Source organism: Leuciscus leuciscus (assembly GCF_965113295.1).
Source record: "Leuciscus leuciscus genome assembly, chromosome: 5".
NCBI lineage: Eukaryota > Metazoa > Chordata > Actinopteri > Cypriniformes > Leuciscidae > Leuciscus > Leuciscus leuciscus.
Genome location: NC_138729.1, coordinates 16,974,582 through 16,994,199, shown reverse-complemented (window position 1 = coordinate 16,994,199; position 19,618 = coordinate 16,974,582). Strand labels below are relative to the sequence as shown.

General features: G+C 40.5%; 1 protein-coding gene across 5 annotated transcripts in view; it reads left to right on the top strand.

Annotated features, from left to right (window-relative positions):
* Positions 1–19,618, top strand: part of usp2b (ubiquitin specific peptidase 2b) — a 47,940-nt gene that overhangs the window by 23,751 nt on the left and 4,571 nt on the right. The window contains exons 1-6 of one of the 5 annotated variants that reach the window (XM_082171481.1): positions 12,070–12,604; positions 17,534–17,584; positions 18,007–18,130; positions 18,255–18,366; positions 18,506–18,637; positions 19,490–19,554. In XM_082171481.1, coding sequence (XP_082027607.1) covers positions 12,446–12,604; positions 17,534–17,584; positions 18,007–18,130; positions 18,255–18,366; positions 18,506–18,637; positions 19,490–19,554 — 643 coding nt within the window. In that variant the 5' untranslated portion in view covers positions 12,070–12,445. Of the gene's footprint in view, positions 1–12,069; positions 12,605–17,533; positions 17,585–18,006; positions 18,131–18,254; positions 18,367–18,505; positions 18,638–19,489; positions 19,555–19,618 lie in introns of those variants that run through there. The other 4 variants (XM_082171482.1, XM_082171479.1, XM_082171480.1 and 1 more) reach the window with 4 other exon arrangements.

Genomic DNA, 19,618 nt, shown 5'->3' with positions numbered 1-19,618 from the left:
AATATTATAATATTCACCATATATCTAGCAACAGTTCAACTGCAATGTGAAGTTTATGCAACAATAACAAACTAATAAGTAAGAATTTCTTACCTTACATCATTCTTGTCTTCAAATCGCGTTCTTCTTCTTCTGAGGTAAATCCAATGTAAGCTCACGGCGCGTCTTTCAAACTCGACGAAAAGCAGAGACTTGTGAAGTTTTTTGGTGTTTTGTTTTTGAGGTAATGAGCGCGTTCGCGTTCCATGTGGAAATTTGCATGTGAATCTCTTTTGCGAGCGTGGGCGTGGTCAAATTAAAAATAATGAGCAAGCGTTTGAGATACTGGACATCTTGTTGGTTTTATACAAATTACTTAAACAGAGAATATTTGTTTTCAGTTTGAATCCGATCATTTAAAAGTACACACTTAAATGTTTATAAAGGTATATGGCTCATAAATGTGTGACAAGTATTCGCTGAGTTTTGTTTCAGTTTATAGACGTGCTCAAGAAAAAAAAGTTCACCGCGACGGAGAGGTAGAACGCACACCCTGTTTATTTTCTTTATTTTACAAAAGCACAATGTTTTGATTTGATTGTAAGTGGACACATACAAAAGTAGAAATATCACAGATTCTTTTTTTATATTTCTTTTTTCTGTATGACCATTAATGACGGAGTCATTTAAGTTTATTGTGCTACAATGTGAAGAAAATCCAGCCAAACGCGGGGGCGTGTTTGCCGACCCAACCTGGTTTCATTCCTGAATGAATCAGTGTTTTTGAATTGAATAAATGGGTTACTAACTCACTCATAAAGACAGTTCCTCACAAGCCACCTAGTGCGTAACAATGTAACCTGCATTGAAGTTGCTAAAAACTCCACTAAGGGTGCTTTCACACTGGCAGTTTAGTTCTAAATGGGGCATGGTTCACATGAAAAATTGGTAATGTGAAATCTGTCATATGGACCTGGGAGCGCACCGGGATACCTGTTGGAGGTGTTCTGAGTTTGGTTGCACTGGAACTTTGCCGTGATTTGCATGAATGTGAAAGCAACTTGGACTCTGGCGCAATTGTTCAGGAAGTAAAGTAAAAAATGGCAACTTCATTAATTCAACAGAACGCATGTAGTTGTTGACAGTGGTGATGATTTTTCCTTGGATATGAGCAAGAGAGAGCATGCAGTGTAATCGTGCAGAGTGAGTGAAATCAGAGTGGCAAATGGCTTGCAATCCACAGTCTTCCTCAAGAGTCCCTCATGCAACGCACATACAGCAAACCGAAGTATTGTTCACTGCTGTGCATGATAGCAACAGATTAATAAAAAACACAATATTTTGACCCATGTTCTGTTTTTATCATGAGCCATGCACATTTGTGATTTACACAAATGCCAATCCACAGCTAGCTGTTATGATTATCCCGCTTATACAATGGTTATTTGCCAGCATTGACAACTTAAAGCTGTTACTGATGTCTGAAGTGCAATATTTGGCCGGAAAAGTAAAAATGGTGGTTATTTTTGTCTGTTACGGCTCATTAGATCTAGCATACTGCCCGTTTTGAATCAGACACAGAGATAAAGTTGTGCGTAATATTACATTTATTGAATGATATAGCATTTATTTAAAATATTATTGAGAGAGAGAGAGAAAGAGAGAGATGAGTGAATGTGTGAATTACTTGCGTCTGTTCAGTGTCTCTCTCTATTAACAACAAAGATGTGAGTTTAGTTACTTCAGAACCAATGATGTTACCCCCTCGTTGCTGAGAAATATGTAGCAATTCATTAGCGAAGCTATTTTATTAATAAAAGTCACGGGGCAGTGTTTATAACAAGTTTCTGTGCTCCTGAATTTTTCTGTGTGTGCACAGCACGATCTCTTGAGTGACGTATGCGTGTGTGTGCTTCAGTGAAATCAGCACATTAATATAGAATGGTGATTAAACTGACTCGGAACTACCTGTGCATTAAACAGTTTTATTGCATACAGTACCTTCCAGCCAATCTGAATCGAGTATTCAGACAGACCATGGTATAAGAATATTTTTTACTACGGGGCTGTAGAATGATTGAATCTGATTGTTTGACAAACATTCTAATGTGTGCAATTATTTTCAGGGAAACGCACAGCTAAAGTAGTTCCAGGCTGGTCTTGACCGCATTACAGTTCCATATCACTTCGCCAAATGATTTTAGTTATTTCAAAGTTCCTTACAGCCGACAACAACTAAAGAACCAAAACAATAGGTTACTTGCGTAACCCTGGTTTTCTGATAGCATTAAGTAAGGTGTCTCACTATGGTATACGCCCCTTCCGTGTATTCCTCAGAAGCCCTATTACATTACTCCAGCCCCAATTGGCTGGCAGACATGACGTAGTGTCTGGGAGTGGCTCCTGACCGTCAGTATAAGAGGAGCAACACAACGTCATTACGACATTCAAAACAAGCACACCTCTTCCTCGCTTCACACAGCAAGGAGGGTGATCTGGTGAGACACCTCACTTAATGTTCTCGCTCTGACTGAGCTGTCACCAACCAGTCGTCTATGTAAGTAGCGAGACGAATGCCTTTTTCCCTGAGCCGAGTTTGTGGTCTGTACTGCACATGCATGGGCACTTAGCGTTCGGACAGAGTCTGAGTGGCTCATCACCTCTACGGGATCGATTGCTCCCCGAGGTGATGGTATAATGTGTTCTGTGAATATGTTTTGCAACATTTTTTGAGGCATTGTTTTGCAACATTCTCTGGGGGTACAGTGAAAACTTTATTGAAATTTGAACATGAAAAGTGCTTGAGACTAGTGGGTGGGTGTGCACCACGGCACCGTGTCTTTTCCTTTTCACCGCTGTGCTTCCCCTGACCCAACCGGGCACTGTTTTCCCCACAGAACATCTGTAAACAGTGTAACTCGTGACTTGTCGAACGCTGAACGACTGAGGGTCGGGAGCTAGCGAACTGGTGGGCTTTTGATTCCCTTCCCTGGGGAAGACCCTGTCAAACTGTCTTCTTCTTCCTCCTTGCTCCCTGAAGATGGGGATGAGGATAATGTTGAGGAGCTGGCTGGACCGTCTGAGCTGCTGCAGGCGGATAGTTCTTCCTAGGCCAGGCAGTTCTCTGTTCCTGTACTCTGCTCTGACCCGCTGCACTCACGTTCGGTCTCTGCCGTTTCAGAATGCGAAAGTTGGGGGGTCGGCGGAGCCGTAGCTTGGGCGAAGGTCTGTGGCGGTGGTGGTGCAGTCTGCATCTTTCTCGGCATACAGAGTTGCAAGGCCTCCTCATCCCTCTTTTTGTCTTTGCATCTCTTTTGCATAAGTGTTAGAGCTGAGCCAAAAATGCCCTCTGCAATGACCGGAGCTTCCAGGATGGCTTCTTTTTCCCTGTCAGAGAGATTAGCCAGATTAAGCCATCGTACTCTCTCTTGGATAACCATTGTGGCCATGGCTTCCCAGCGGCTTAAACCGCGCATGTCTGAAGATGCAGAGAGAGATCCGTGACAACACAGATCTCTTGTGATTCTTGTGATCACACAGGTGTGTGTCCTTGCATGAAATTTTGTTCCCGCATGAACAGAGTCGCACAGAATCTCCCTCACTTGCCGGGATAGACTGCATTGCTGCAGCCATTGTAGTGTCGAACAATCCTTGCAATCGGCTGGAATGCGAATCGAAGGAGCCAGGCAAAAAACGGCGTGGTGGCCAGTAATTCATCCAGAAGTTCGTTGAAAAGTTTGTAGGATTCTGGTGTGAAGCGAGAAGAGTCTTAAGGCTTGTTCGACTTGAACCGGCGCTGCACAGACCGATCGGTGAATGACATTAAAGTACCGAGAGAGCGAATAGAAAGTAGACGGCTCCTTATGCTTTTGAATTGCTCTCGCGGTACTTTGATGTCATAAACCGATCGGTCTGTGCAGCGCCGGTTCAAGTCGAACAAACCTTTATACTGAGGTTTAAAGAGTACTTTATACTCTTGGCCAGGTAGACACTCCTAGACACTACGTCATGTCTGCCAGCCAATTGGGGCTGGCGTAATGTAATAGGGTTAATAATGTAATAATTACATAAATATAAATAAATATAGTATGGCTATATTTTTTATTAGTAAAGAATAAAAAAATCCCCCAGTTTCCTCTCTGCCTGTTCTTCTTTCTCTACTGCTGTAGATGTGCATTAACCCTGAAACACTCTGATTATTGCTGTAATAAAAGCATAGAGCTGGTCAGGTTACAGACGTTTAGAACTGACAGGAAAATGTTTGGAATACAGCACACCTTGCATCACCTCACCTAACCTCTGCAGACCTTTTTATAACTGACAGTTATATTAATATAATTATAGTTTTATTTATATACGTTCATTCAGAATAACCACCATGACTGTTTTTACTTGTCCTAGATGAGTGTATTTGGGTATAAAGCACTATATGCAAGCTAGACCATGCCCATGAAGAATAATATGGGATAAATAGTTAATGCAATAGTTTTCCATCAGTCATTTGAGTTAATAACCAATCATGTTTTACAGCACACTATTCATGCATTAGTAGGAAAGAGAGGACTTCAGTAAAAACAAGCTGGCCATGATATACTCTTGGTCAGGAGCCATTTGCAAGATATGCAGATTGGAAATAAGAATACTTTAAGGGTTACATGTATTCTGAGAAAGGGAGAAAGGTCCGTTCTTGCTTGGCTTTCCTAGATGCTCCAAATGTGTTACGTGGTACTTTGAATTCATTAACCAGCAGCACCAATGTGCATGTTGCTCATTACACAGAAGCCACAGTGATTGTAGTTTAACTGTGTGGTTATTTATGTATAAGTTCTGAGAAGTCAGATTTCCAGCAGAAAGTGGAACCGTTTCTAAATGAATGAAGAAGCTAAGAATGTGTCTGTTTGTGAGTGTCTGCAAATGTGTGTTTGTGCATGATAGTGATATCTGATGTGACCCTTTGTCAAACTAGCGGCATGCATTCCAGGGACCCTTCAGTGTTTGACCTGTCTGTAGTCAGTGGAACCTAACGCGCACACATGTGCATATTTTGCATACTCAACATTGCAAAACCATGACACACAACATGCTCAGGGAACACAGCTGTGTACCCTTACAAAAAATAAGTATACTTCAAGTTCATTTTATTAAGTAAACTTGTAAGTGTACAGTTTCAATACTACTTGGAACTAAATTGGCCCACTTTTTAGTTTAAAAGTATACTTTTAAGTATACTTTAAGTGCAACAATAGTAAACTTTGGGTACACGACTAGTTAACAACTAAGTTTTTCATTTGTACTGCAACTATACAAGTGAACTTATAGGTATACTGATAGTTTACTACTTTTTGTTTATGAAAGTACACTTTGAAGTATACTCTCAGTAAACTACTAGTTTAGTAGTTTTATATTGCAAGTATACATGTAAGGTTTCTTTAAGTGAACATCATTATCATTATCATTTTCTATTTATATATTATTTTTGCTCTTTACTACTATGTTCCTATTTGTATTACTTTTTTATACTTGATATATATCTTTAATTGTACTTTAACTCTTTCCATTTTAAAAACATTTTATACTAGCTTCATGCATCCTTTTTTATCAACACTTGATAGTGGGTAAGTCATAAAAAAGCAACATTTTGAACAAAAAGCTGAGAAAAACGTCTCATGTTACAACTGTAACTTTTGTTCCCTGAGAACAACGAACAAGACACTGCATCAATTGACGCTTTGGGGAACGCCTCAGGCGTGACAGGTGTCTGAAAATGCTATCGAATCACGGCAATCCTATTGACCTGCGACAGCCCATGATATCATCATCGTGCGACCCGGAAGTATAAAAGGGGCGCCTTGCAAACATGACATTAACCTTATCGTCTGATGGGACTGTTTGGTAGCCAGGCCCCAAGGCATGGCAGAAAGATGCAGTGTCTCGTTCCCTGTTCTCAGGGAACAAAGGTTACAGTCGTAACCTGAGACGTTCCCTTTCGAAAGGGGCTTTGGGGAATTGACGCTTTGGGGAACGATATACCCACGCCGCCATGCTAAGGGGAGTGCATGCCCATTGGCAGTGACAACTGTCAGAACCAGCAAATTCAAATGAAATGCCAGAACCACTCACCCTCAGGTCACACTGGGCTCTCAGTGACAGCATTCCCTATGGCCATAGCCCAAGCTATACGCTTTACAGGAAACCTACATAAACCTTGTTTAATGAAAGGCCTACCTGGGCCTACTCAAGGGCCTAGGACCACAGCTTCAAAATAGGAGGGGTCCCTTCTAGGGAATGTGGCTAGGGAACCCGAAGGAGCGCCAGCCAATCACTATTCAGGGGAAACATATAGTGATCCTAACCCTAACCCTAACCTCACCCGAAATGCCACCAGGAAGGCCTGACCTGGCGTCACTTACATTGGACACTTCAGTCTGGCCAACTTCCTGTCTGTCCGAAGACAGAGCCTCTGGACACTTGCCTAAGGTAAGGCATCCAACCTGAGGGACTGCGAAGCTGACAAGTGAACCACTCAGACCCGGATCTCAGAGACGGGGTATCCAGGAAAGCATGACTCAGCATAGCACTTACAACCCTTGTCAGCGAGGGGAGTTTCTCTGCTCGATCCACAGATCTACCCAGCGCTTGTGTTTCAAAGCACAGAGGAGGCCTGACCAGACTCAGGAGTCCGCGTACTCATAGTGACCCTCAGTGAGGGGAGCACATGGTCCGCCTGGTAGGCAAACCAGGCTGTAGGCAGGATAAAAAGAGGTTCCGGGAGGGAACCAGTAGCAGAAAATGAATAACCACCATATGTGGGAACTCACTTTCAGGGAGGCCTGGTGAGGCCTACTACCTGATAACCACCCTATGTGGAAACTCGCATTCAGGGAGGCCTGAAGAAGCCTACTACCTGATAGCAAGCTAAACAACTGGTTGCTATGAGCCCTGAATCCGGGTGCCAGTCCCAGGGCGGCCTGCTGAGGCCAGCCAGTCCTGGGGCTCAGTTTCGGAGTGGCCTGTTAAAGCCGGCCTCCTGAACGTTGGCCTCCTGAAAGTCTCCTTATGTAAGAAACTAACTGCCACGAACCAGAGAGGTTGGGGACTGAGCTACATGGTGGCCTGATAAGGCCCAACCGCCTGATAGTGGTCAAACCTATTTGGCTGATCGTAATAGGGGCTTGCCTCCAGAGAGGCCAATTGTCTGATTGGCCAGTGAAATAACAGTCAAGCACCCCATGATGGGGCTCAGGGTCAGGAAGGCCTGCTAAGGCCAGGGCCTGACCATCAACACTGCTGTTTGTATACCCGTCAGTCGAGACTCACTTAGAGGATTAAAGAGGGCCTACTAAGCCTGAAGCAAGCCAGTGCTGTCAGCCATCTTCACAGTGCTGGGGACTCGCCTATCAGGGAGGCCTAGTTGGGCCTACTAGCTGATAGCAAGTCTATTCTGCTACAAACATACACTGTTGGGAACCATTACTACACCAACATAACTATTGGGCCCACCCACAGGAGGCCTAATACGGCTAGCTCAGTGGTATACAAGTCCTAAAAGCAGCTGAGCGCCTTCGCCTCCCTGAACTTTTCAACCACCACCTCCATGGAGGTGCCAAAAAGTTCAGAGGGTGAAACCGGCGAGTCAAAGAGAAAGGCCTTTTCTTTCTCCCCGATGTCAGCCAGTTTTAACCACAGATGCCTCTCCGTGACCACCATCGCCGCCATCGACCGACCGATCGCGGTGGCAGTATGTTTAGTGGCCCGGAGAGCAAGATCTGTGGTGCGCGCAGCTCAGCAACCGCCTCAGGGGATATCCCTGCCCCCTGGTCGAGATCCCCCAGCAGCTCAGCCTGGTACGCCTACAGCACCGCCATGGTGTGCAGGGCAGCACTGGCCTGACCCGCTGCCATGTATGCTCTGCCATTCAAACGTGCTGTAGTCTTCAGCTCTCAGTGTCAACGCCCGCCCAGACATGAGATAGTTCGCAAACGTCTCGTCAATAGGCGGCATCGACACATACCCATGTTCTCCAATCCCCTCAACATCAGCAAAACTAGCCCGCTGATGTCGGTGGATCCGGGCAGAGTATGGGTTCTTCCATGCCCTATCAATCTCCGTGTGAAGATCACCTCGCCTGAGCTGGTGGTCTATGGTCTATGATGAGAATAGTCTTCCTCATCCATCTCCAATTCACCCTCGTCAGCTGCCGAATCGTCTGAGCTGGCGATCTCAAGGCGATCGGCGAGGTCCTTCTAGGAACCCCATGATGCAAGTTGCCGCTCTGCCTCAGTACGAGCAGGACCTGAATCACGAGGTCCAGATGCCCTCGAGAACCGCCTGTGCGTGATCTTCAACCAGACAGAAAACGCACAGTTCATGTGTGTCACCCGGCGTCAAATATCTTGGGCACGGGTCAGCACACTTCTGAAAACAATCAGCCTTCCCTGTGCGTTTCATTTTAAAATTTCTCTTACCATAATCTTTCAGCGTTTACAAACAGAACAGTCCCTGAAGACGAAAAGATGAATGTCATGTTTGCAAGGCGCCCCTTTTATACTTCCGGGGAAAAAAAATAAATTGTGTGTCAATATCAGAATGTCTTTTAAAAAAAAATGTAGTCTGACTGTTAAATGTAAAAAAAATATAAAAAAATATAAAAATATTAATAATAATTATGGAGCCCAGCACATGACATGCGGAAGTTTAAATAATATATAAAATGCAACACTTTATTTAGTTTAAATTGTGGCCAAAATATCTATTCCCTCATAAAACAAGTAAACAAATTAGTACAATGTGGCCACATATTCTTTTTCATGGCCATAGTATTTTGATTTTCTTATCATGTTTGAAGCTGCATTAAAATATATTTGAAAAATGTAGATATTATTTTATAATAATATGTTTTATAATATATCACATTAATTGGGCTTACAAAATTCACACATAATGAATGTTTTCATTACAAATGGTAAACTCAATTAACACAGCATCCGTTTTTTCCTTGCATTCTTTGACTATGGGCGGATTGATACTAAAGTATCGATACTTCCGATACTTATTATATATGTGTGTGTTTTAAACCATATTTTAAAAAGGTTTTTCCTTTTTTTCCTCACTGACCCAGGGGTGTGTTGTGGTTGGTATGAGACTATGAGTGTGATTATATTCAAGACTTCTGCTGCTCTGCCTGTTGTGTTTAGTGCACCCACCGTTTGAATAATTTAGAGGTCACTGTGATGTTTTTCGTGTTGTGATATGTCTGTGTGTGTTGGAAGTGTTTAGAGGTCAGTGTGATGTTTTGGTCTATTTTTGACTGGCGGGTTCCGAATGAGTCACTGCAGTGGTTCTGGTGACATCACTCCATCTGCGTCGAGGACTGCTGCTTATGATAGACTTTAAACGCAAGCAGTCTTTCTCTTTTTCTCTTCTTCTGTCATGCACCTGTGTGAATAGATGTTTTGTGAACGGTGGCAGAATTGACAAGATATGCTTGTCTTTTTTTTCTGCTGTTCTCGGTATCTTTCCACAAAGACTAGAACTCTTCCATGCTGACTTGACACTTTATCTACTAACCTGCTTAAACCGTCTTCAGGACCTCTGACAGTTAATAATTAAGTTAGAGGTCAATTACCAAGAATGTTAGACAAGGGCTCACGCCCAATCATTCTCACTTATTCTGGGCTTAAATCCTCCATCATGCTAGCATCAACACTGGTTGGTTCCCTGAGAGCAATGACCTCTGTGCCAGTCTAACTATGGAGTTCTGTTGTGCAACAGCCCTGCATGCTGATTAGCTCAGTTATGTAAACACCAGTCATTCATGGCATGCTTGTGTAGGTTATATACTTGTGAAAGGCACTCCAGATAGAATAGATAGAATGCTGCCCAATTAATGTTTTTTTCCAATAAGGAATCACAGGAAGCATTACTTGTTTTCTTTCTGTACACCACTAAAGAACAACATCTTGTAAAGAACAACATCAAAGTATTCTTCACCAAAAAAGTTAAAAGATTTTTAGGGCTAAACGCAAATTACATTTCATATACTATTATCATAGATTTTATTTATGACCTGATTTATTGATTTAATATAATTTATGAACAAATAAATACACATTACAAAAAGAGAATGTAGTCATCATAATACGAAATCATAAAACAGTCATTTTCCATGTTTCCATGTCCTTAAAGTCTGTGACTGGCTTAAAGTCCACAGCAATACATTTTGCAATACATACATTTTTATAAAAAAAAAAAACATTTCAATACTATTTGTCTAGATGCCCTCTGTTGTTATTATGAAGGCACGCTCTCCTTTTGTGCTCATGTGTCGCTCTGGTTTGTTTATATAGAGAGGCCTGTTATTCAGATATCTACAAAACAGACAGTCCCTCTAATTCGCTTTGAGTGTGTGTCTCTCTCACATAAGCACATCTGTTAGTTGTGGCAGTGAGATGGCAATGCTTTGGCATGTCCATCACTGATGATGTGGATTGTGGCTGGCATGAATATAAGGCTCAGCACACAGCTTCAAACAGCTCTTATATAAGCTCGACTCAGAGTGTGTTTCATAAGATGAATGCAATTATTTGCACAGAATAGGCCAGCTCTGCCATGCTTTAGATGCTGCTTACATAATAGGCTGGTGAAAAGACTCAGGAGAGCTTTAGAGAAATACCACTAGGGCTTTTTGCCATTGTTCCCACACAAATTGCCCAACAGCTGCTTCTGGGTCACTGGTCTGCTGGGCCTTTTAGTGTGGAGCAATTTAGGGTGAGGTAATAGGGTCACTAGAGGATAGATTTAGAGTAATGTTAGTAACAGTATTGAGTCATGAAACTACAACCATCACATCTCACAAAACTTTCTATTACATCATATTGTTAAGTAGAAAATGCCGTTTTATTCAAATGAAAAGTACCTTTTATGGTTGCATAAAACAAAATATTGTAGACTAATAAATTAATTATATATACTTATAATAATATAATTAAAGCAAATAATGGTAAAACAAACAAAAATAAATACCCTGAAAAAAAAGTAAAGGTTTTTATGTAAGGAACTGTAGTTAATTCAGGCATTCTGGTAGGGGCAGTGAATGACGACTCCTTTAAAATTCATTTGTACACTTTGTTGCCACTGAGCTATCTAAAGAGTAACTTGAATAGGAAGGCTATATAAATATAGCCTTTGCACATATAAATGTGCAAAGGGACGCCCTGAAGTCACTCAGTATCAGCCTATAGTGAAAAGTCTTGTAATTAGTATCATTTTAGCCTGTGAGCAATACACTGAGGCAAGTGAGGTAAGTTAATTAAAATCGAATAGGCCACAGTGCAAACTGATTTTACTCTGGCCGCCGATGGCACTGTTCAGCTTCAGTCATTTTGCAGAATTACTGGTCAATCTGTAAATTTACCAACTCAATGACCATTTTGCACAATTGCTTTAATAAAATGTGCATAATAGTTCGATTTCTTTCCTCAATAAACTGTAAGTGTTTACGGTCCATTACATAGCCTACATTTATTTAATAGATACCAAAAGCTGTACCAATCTAAGAATATTATTTATTATCAACATTGCTTGTTTGGTGGTGGGTTCCTAAATGCCACGATCGCTGTTCACTGTCTATGCGTAAGTGTCTGTTTCAGCTTACATTATATTTTGAATGTGTATAGTAGGAGGGGGTGTCTGACGTTTTGCAACCCAGACAGTTGTCATCGCTGAAGTATACACACCAGTTGTGTGATGATGCAATTATTTGTCATGATAACTCTCACTCCCCCTGTGCTGTGTTTGCTTGTTGCATTTCTAAGGCTGCAGCTTTTTAATGGGATAGTTCACCCACAAATGGAAATTCCGTCATCATTTACTCACCCTCATGTCGTTCCAACCCGGTGAAACTTATCTGACTACAGGGACACATGCTCTGGTTGTGTGTTCAGTGCTGCTGTCACAGATGAATGGGAAGGTCTTGTCCTCTGCTGGGTGACGTCAGGAGAGCGTGAGGCGTTTGGTGACGTCTCTCTCGTGCCGAGGGGGCGTGTGCTCGCCCGAGTAAAAGCAAACAGCACTCAGACTTTTCCATTATTGCTCTGCTGATATCTGACATTCAGCGCTCGCGCACCCGGACTACAACCGGCTGAATACAGAACACCTGTCAGAATATTTAAGCGCGAGTCGATTTAGTACAATTCTGTTTCTTTTTCTCTACTGCAATATTTATTGTATGCGACCTGCGCGATACGTCGGCATTATTCGTGAATGTTAAGCTCTCGTGAGCCCAAGGACATATACTGAGCACAGTGCATGACAAGAATATCACCTGAGGAATAGCCTACAAGGGACCATCAGAAAGACTGCAAGAAAAAAAAGAGGATCTTTACTGATACGCAGGAATACTCTGGCTTTGGTGTTAAGCCATATTAAGACATTGCGCCGTTTATTTCGCTAGTTTTCTCCAGTCATAATGCCGAGTATAAGACAGTCGTACACTGTCACTGTCCCAGAGGAACCGCCGGCTTCAGCTTTCCCCTTTATCAAACAGGATATGCGCAGAAAAAGTCCGACGATGTCTCGCTCTATGCTGGTGTCCACGTTTGTGGGGCTTCTTATTAACCAGGCAAAGGTAAGCCTAACAAGCAGCTCGTAAGTTATCATCTCGACTTTAGCCTACTGCGTCTAAAATAGAGGTGAAACTAGTTCATATCAGAGGAAGTATTTGAGAATATTTTGGCCATGAAAATGAACACTCAAAGACAGTACAAGACAAGTACAACTATAACACTCACAAACTCAAACGCCTCATTGCTTTTGTAGTCATGCAGACTATTACTTAGTCAACTGTCTCAAATGGTATAGTTTAGTTGCATATTATCTTTGTTTGTAAAATCACTGTGAATATCATAATATCACTCTTCAAAATCACTATAGCCCATATTGTTGGGGCTTTGCGAATTTTAAAAGTGAGCATGGAAGCTCAATATACGTCCTCACAATAATGATTTGTTTTTGATATTGTTTATTTTAGGAAATGGTTGTAAGGGATAGCAACATAGGTGTTTTGCAATTTAGAAACCCCTGAGGAGATAAACATGACAGCCGATTTTAGAAAAGTACAAAATATTAAATAGACAAAAACGTGAGACATCCCAAATGTGCTATGGGTGCAGAAACATTATTGACTCTAATAATTGATGGTGATGTGAGAAAATTATAAGACGTAGGCTACCTGAACAATAAGCTACAGTTGCATGCCATCTTTGCTCATATGAAGACAACTGAAATAATTGTATTCTGAAAAAAAAATAAAAAAAAATAATAATTATATATATATATATATATATATATATATATATATATATATATATATATATATATAGCCTACGTTAAATTCAGTCCATTAGATCTAATATGGTAGTATATCCACCCTGTGTTTTTAAGGTTTACCGTTTAGGGAACAAGCCACACTCACATTAGAAATATGCGCATTTCTTGTATTAGCATTTAAAGTATTTGAGTCTTGCAGACTTGTTCCCCAATGTGTCCCAACAGAAGCGCATGTACAGATGCTGGCTGCTATCTCTGACCTTGCCAAGTAACCAGCGTTCTCGCGTCCTGACATGTTAGCTTTTACTTCAGTGTGTTTTCAAACTCATAATGCTGCTTCATACGGAAGCTTTACGTTTGTCGCGTCGGAATCACTGCCAATAATATACAAATAATGTGAATGTTCGAAGCGAGGACTGTTACGTAACTCCGGTCATTGTTTAGTTGCGTTTTAAGCCGCTGGCTTAAGTGGCTTTGCGTTGATCGACTGACGCCATCTACCTGCGCAGCTGTTGCGTCGCGCATATTCATGAGGAGTCAGGAAACCACTTAAGCACTGTTAATTAGAGTGTAAATTAAAACGGATGATATTGAGTCATCTGTGATGCAGACCTAGTTCAGGCTACATAACTAGAGGCATGTCACCACCTCCTTGTGCTGTAAATATGTTTGTTGATCTTTCTAAATTACTAAGGGCTATATAGCTCAGAAAGGCAAATTGTTTGGATGTTTACGTCTGTTTTTCTGTGCCCGATTTGTGCTGTGTTACACATTCATACTAAGATGACTCAGTACTGAGCTAGATTCCATATGTTAAACAAATGTTGATGTCATGTTGTAAATACAGCACATAGATAGGCCTATTACTGCCAACGACCCCCAATATGCTGTTTCCCTTTTAAATGATGACAGCTTTACATTTTTATGTATGAGTAAAAAGAAATGATTAAAATATCTTGAAAATATTAACCTTTTATTAACATTTTTACCCAATAGAGTTACTGTTAGATGTAAAATGGTACTGAAAAATGGTACTCGAAGGAATGTTGCAAGGAAGGAGAGATGAAAACTTATAAATAAATAATGTTTTACATAAATTATATATATATATATATATATATATATATATATATATATATACACACACACATTATATGATTAGTGTTAAAACTATGGCTGTAAATAGATTAATAATAATTAATTTCCTGTAGCTCAGTGGTAAGAGCATTGCGTTAAGAACGCAAGGTTGTGGGTTCGATCCCAGGGGATTGCACATACCTATATATAAATGTATAGGATAACGCAATGCAAGTCGCTTTGGATAAAAGCGTCTGCCAAATGCATAAATGTAAATGTAAGTCACCTTTATTTTCTCTGAAATGTTCAGTGGACCCCCAAGAAATGTACAAACCCCTAGTTTGAAAACCCATTATACAGAAACAGAAACAGTTAATGGCAGCGAATAATCCATAAGATTAAGAATCCATTTAAAACGGTTATATGTGGCTTTTAATGATGGGAAAACCTTAAGCCTTATTTGCAGTATTTTACAACAACACAGTTCAAGGGGCTTAACATAAATTATTGGAGTGATGATGACCACATTACCCAGTGTAACCAGTGTTTGTTATGCAACAAAAATCAGAACATAACATTATGTAATATTCAGGAACAAATGGACTCCTAAGTAAGCCATGCCTTTCTGAAGGAATGTGTGTTATCTGTGTATCTAGCGATTACATTCCAAGAATTGCCAAAGGTCCTGTTCTTCACACGCCTGTGACCTTACACAAAATCTCTATCCTGCCCATCTAGATTGTCAATCATTTTCAAGATAACAGTGAAATGAAATGGTGTGGCTTATCATCAACATTGGTTTAGATTAAGTTACGGCAACCATGTCCCATTTCTGATGAGACAGTTCCTTCCAGGTGTCCCAACTTGTCCCAAATGTGTCCTTTATTTTTGAACAGTATGCACTGAAATATGGGACAAATTTGACCTGCTATAAACTGTTTACAAATGTGTCTAAAATAATCAAGGACACAAATAAAGGATGTTGAATAGATTCATAAATACACATTAAGGTATTAAAGAACTTAACCTCTGGAGTCTGCTTGAATAAAATGTGTCTCAGTATGTGCATGTGACCAGCCTTTTGGCATCGGAGCACATTGAGTTCTTATGTTGGTGACAGCCATGGCTTCCAGAAACTAAGGTCAGGACACAGTGTTCCTTCTCACTCGCTTTTAACTCGTGCCAGCCAATTAGCTCGCAGCACTTCGAAGATCTTTGAAGAGACAGCCAATGTGAAATCCCGCTGCCCTCTTGTTACCCAGTCGCTTTCGAGGCAGAACTCCTTACGCTTGCCGTACCCATGGCTGCTTCTGGGTGCTGGCTGTTGTCATACCAATCTGTTTGGTTTAAGAGCTGGGTGTGAAAGCCAGAGACCGGCTCAGCAGTGGAGTGAGGCCTTGGACCATCTGTTCCCCCTCTCTCATTTTGTTTGGGGAAGAGAAAGCTCATCAGATGTTTGGATGAATATATGAATAAGAGAAAAACTCCTGGGATAAGTCACAGCTGAACATGTTTGAACCTGATGTGTCTGTCCTCCTCAGAGATGCTAATAGAAGGTGTTTGATTGGTGCACTTCATTACTTTTAATTGAAGTGTATTCTGATCTGTCCGAACATAACTCGTCACAGAGACTCACGATAAAACGGCGTCTTTTCAGTTTCTAGTCAACTAGTAGCCTAGTTGTATCATTTCTTCCGATACTGCCCTCCATAACCGGTAGGCGTGGCTTGGGAGTGGCCTCGTAGGGCAGCGAAGCAAGTGCATTCTTACATTCTTTACAATTTTCTGGCTTTTCTCAGTCTAGAAGGCTCCAACTTCGAAAATAATTTCACATTTCTACTACATAAATGACCCAATTTAAATACACATTCATCTTTCCAGCGGTGAAGTATCCCTTTAAATTATAGCATTTATATGTTTTTTTTTGTGATAGCAGTTCACCTCTTATTTTATAAAATTGTAATTGGTTTGTGAGATTTATGCCTCTACTCTGCATATGTGTGTATGGATGGATTGTTATTGAATTTTTGCATAGTGTGAACAACCATCACATCAGTGTAAAATATGTGATACACTCAACATGCTATACAGTTCTGTCACACACTGTACAGTCAGTGACTCATCTGTAGAAAGCATATCAATACCACAATTTTTTACTTTTAAATGATGGACTTTTAAATTTGAATCTCAGTCACACACACACTTTCTCAAACACTCACAAATTACCTGTCCGAGGGGATGTTTGCAAATTTGGAACTTTGAGGAGTTCTGCCGAGCATCGCAGTCATTATTGTAACATCACATAGTTAACACTGCAATCAGTGAATGACGCACATGAGAATGAGCACTGCTATTCCAGGCCTTGATATCACTGATTCGGAGTGTGTCAGTTTCATGCGTGAGATTCATACTGAGAAACTGCTTGACGCATTGTTCGTGTTCTCTGGAGCGCTCCGTGTTATGTCATGGTCAACAGGCTAAGCACTTATGTCGAGAATATCAAACATGTGAAATCATCATCATCATTAATCATTCCCAGCTGTCTGAATTTTGATTGGTGAAACAGTTTGCTCTGCAAGATTTGAATATATCATTACGGTAAATTTGACCAAACAGTGATGATTCATCCCTCGTTGAATACATTACTTAAAGTCATTTTTGTTGTGGTGTGGCAGATGGGCATAATTTGTTTGTGTCAAGTCTTCAACAGCAGGGGTCTCTGTCTAAATCTGCTAACATGCCATTTAATAACCCAGAGAGAACGCTTTAGTTAGCTCACACACATTTGTCCTCAAAACTATATAATAATACTGAAATATAATACCATATAGACTCATTATACAGTACAGTACAGTACAGTACAGTAGGCTGTTATGTAATTTTATATCATCAGAAACACTTTTAATAAAAAAATGTGTGGCATGCATGCAATGAAAATAACTCTTAAAGTCTCTATTAATTCTCTTCTTAAACATGCACTTTGACTTCACTGTCAGTATCTGTGCCAAACAAATGATGTGGCCTGAGTGAGTCATGTGCTTTAGTCATATTTAAATTTATAAAAAAAAAATTTTGGTATGACTCAAGTGTCATTGGATTCAATGGTTATCTTAGAAAGCTCACTAACCCTTTTGCTGTTTTTCTCTTGCAGAACTCAAAGAATGCTCAGGGTCTGGTGGGCCTCAGGAATCTAGGAAATACTGTAAGTATTTCTCAGTATGATTCCATTTAGTATAGTTCATGCAAAAAAAAAAAAAAGATTCTGTCAATATTTACTCGCCTTTATGCCAATGCAAACTCAAAGACTTCCATCTGTGGAACATAAAAGATGTTTTGAAGAACTGAATATGTCTATGTTTTTGTGTGCACTGTTCCTTAAAGTCGACATACACATGATCTATTTTGCAAATGCAGTTCATACATGTATACGTTTCATTTTTAAAAATGACTTTGTAATTTTGGATCTTTTTCAATAATCCGTTACACGTGGGTGTATGTCAGAAAACACAAAAAAAGATCTGTTGCTACTTCTGTTTTGTTATGACTTTAAATATTTCAGTGGAATGCAAACTATGTTTACGTAGTAACCATCTAATTCGCCTTTTGTTGAATGTGTCTCTGCAGTGCTTCATGAACTCCATTCTACAATGTCTAAGCAACACTCATGACCTGAGGGACTACTGTCTGCGTAACTCGCACCGCACTGACCTCAACAACAACTGCAGGGCCAAAGCTGCGCTAATGGAGGGTAAGAGACGCATTTACCAGTTCATATAGTAGAGCATTCGTTTTTATCATGCATACCAGGCAGCCTTGGGTCCTGTGTCTTAGTCAAATGTCTGCCTACAGAATGTGTGTGTTTCTGTTTTCAGAGTTTGCCAAGCTCACTCAGACTCTTTGGACATCCGCTAGCAGTGAGGCCATCAGCCCTTCTGACTTCAAAATGCAGATCCAGAAATATGCCCCTCGATTCGTTGGTTACAAGTAAGTTACAGCTACAGTAAAACATTTTGTATTATGCTAACATCATATTTTACTTGTTTTCTTCAGTATGTAGTTTTGAATTAGCTGAAACTCGGCCTTTAAAATATACTTTCTTTCCCTTCTGTTTTCTGTGGTGTAGTCAGCAGGATGCTCAGGAGTTCTTGCGGTTTCTCCTGGATGGGCTCCATAACGAAGTAAACAGAGTGATAGTGAAACCCAGAACCAGCATGGAGGACTTTGATCACTTCTCGTACGTAGATACACCAAGCAAGTTCTAAAAACCCTCCCATCATGCATGTTTGTTGTTTCAAAAATAGCAATGTTTCTGGTTTCAAAATTAGCAATGGTTTAAAGCTAAGATGTTTCAAATTTAGACAATAAGACTAAGACAATAAGACAATAAGATTCTTTATAAGAATTATTTATAAGCCAACTTATAAGACCTCATTTTAGACAAATTCTAAGGCAGCATCTCGTGTATCGTTCACCTTGAAGGCGATCCCAGAATGCATTGCGCCATGTAAGCTCTGCAAAAAAAGTGTATATTTTAAAGAAATGCCTTTCATTTGAACTGTCTATTCATCAGAAAATCCAGGACAAATGTATCATGGTTTCTACAAAAATATTAAGCAGCACAACTGTTCATCGTTGATAGTAATAAGAAATGTTTCTTGAGCATCTAATTTTCTTAATAAAAAACTATTTTAAATTGTAATAATGTCTCTCATTATCACTGTTTTTCCTGTATTTTAAAAGAAACTGTTCAAAATTTGTGTGGAGCATGAAGTTGATGCTTGCATAGAAGGTTTCTGTACGGGGGTCAAGGGAGCTCATTAGGTTTTGGTTTAGAGTCCCCGGAAGAATAATCTCTGCACTGAAATTTTAGCCATGGCCTCAGGAAAGCTAATAATGTATTTCTATACAGATTTAGACAGGATTGGCCTCGCTCTGGGAACATATTAATACTGCTTTGTTTCGGTTTTGTGCTGAAATATGATGTAATATGATGTGGTGATTGATCTAACAGATGAATCACCTGTGGTGTGTGGTTTAACTGTTGCAATCTGAAAGTAATAGTGAGAAGTCTGTCTGGAGTCTTAAATTAAATGTGTTTTATCTACAGGGATGACGAGAAAGGCAAGAGAATGTGGAACAAGTACCTGGAGAGTGAGGACAGCAAAGTAGTCGGTGAGTTGACCTGCTATATTAGCAACGGCTACAGTCGTGTGTGTGTGTTCCCTGCTCTGGTTAT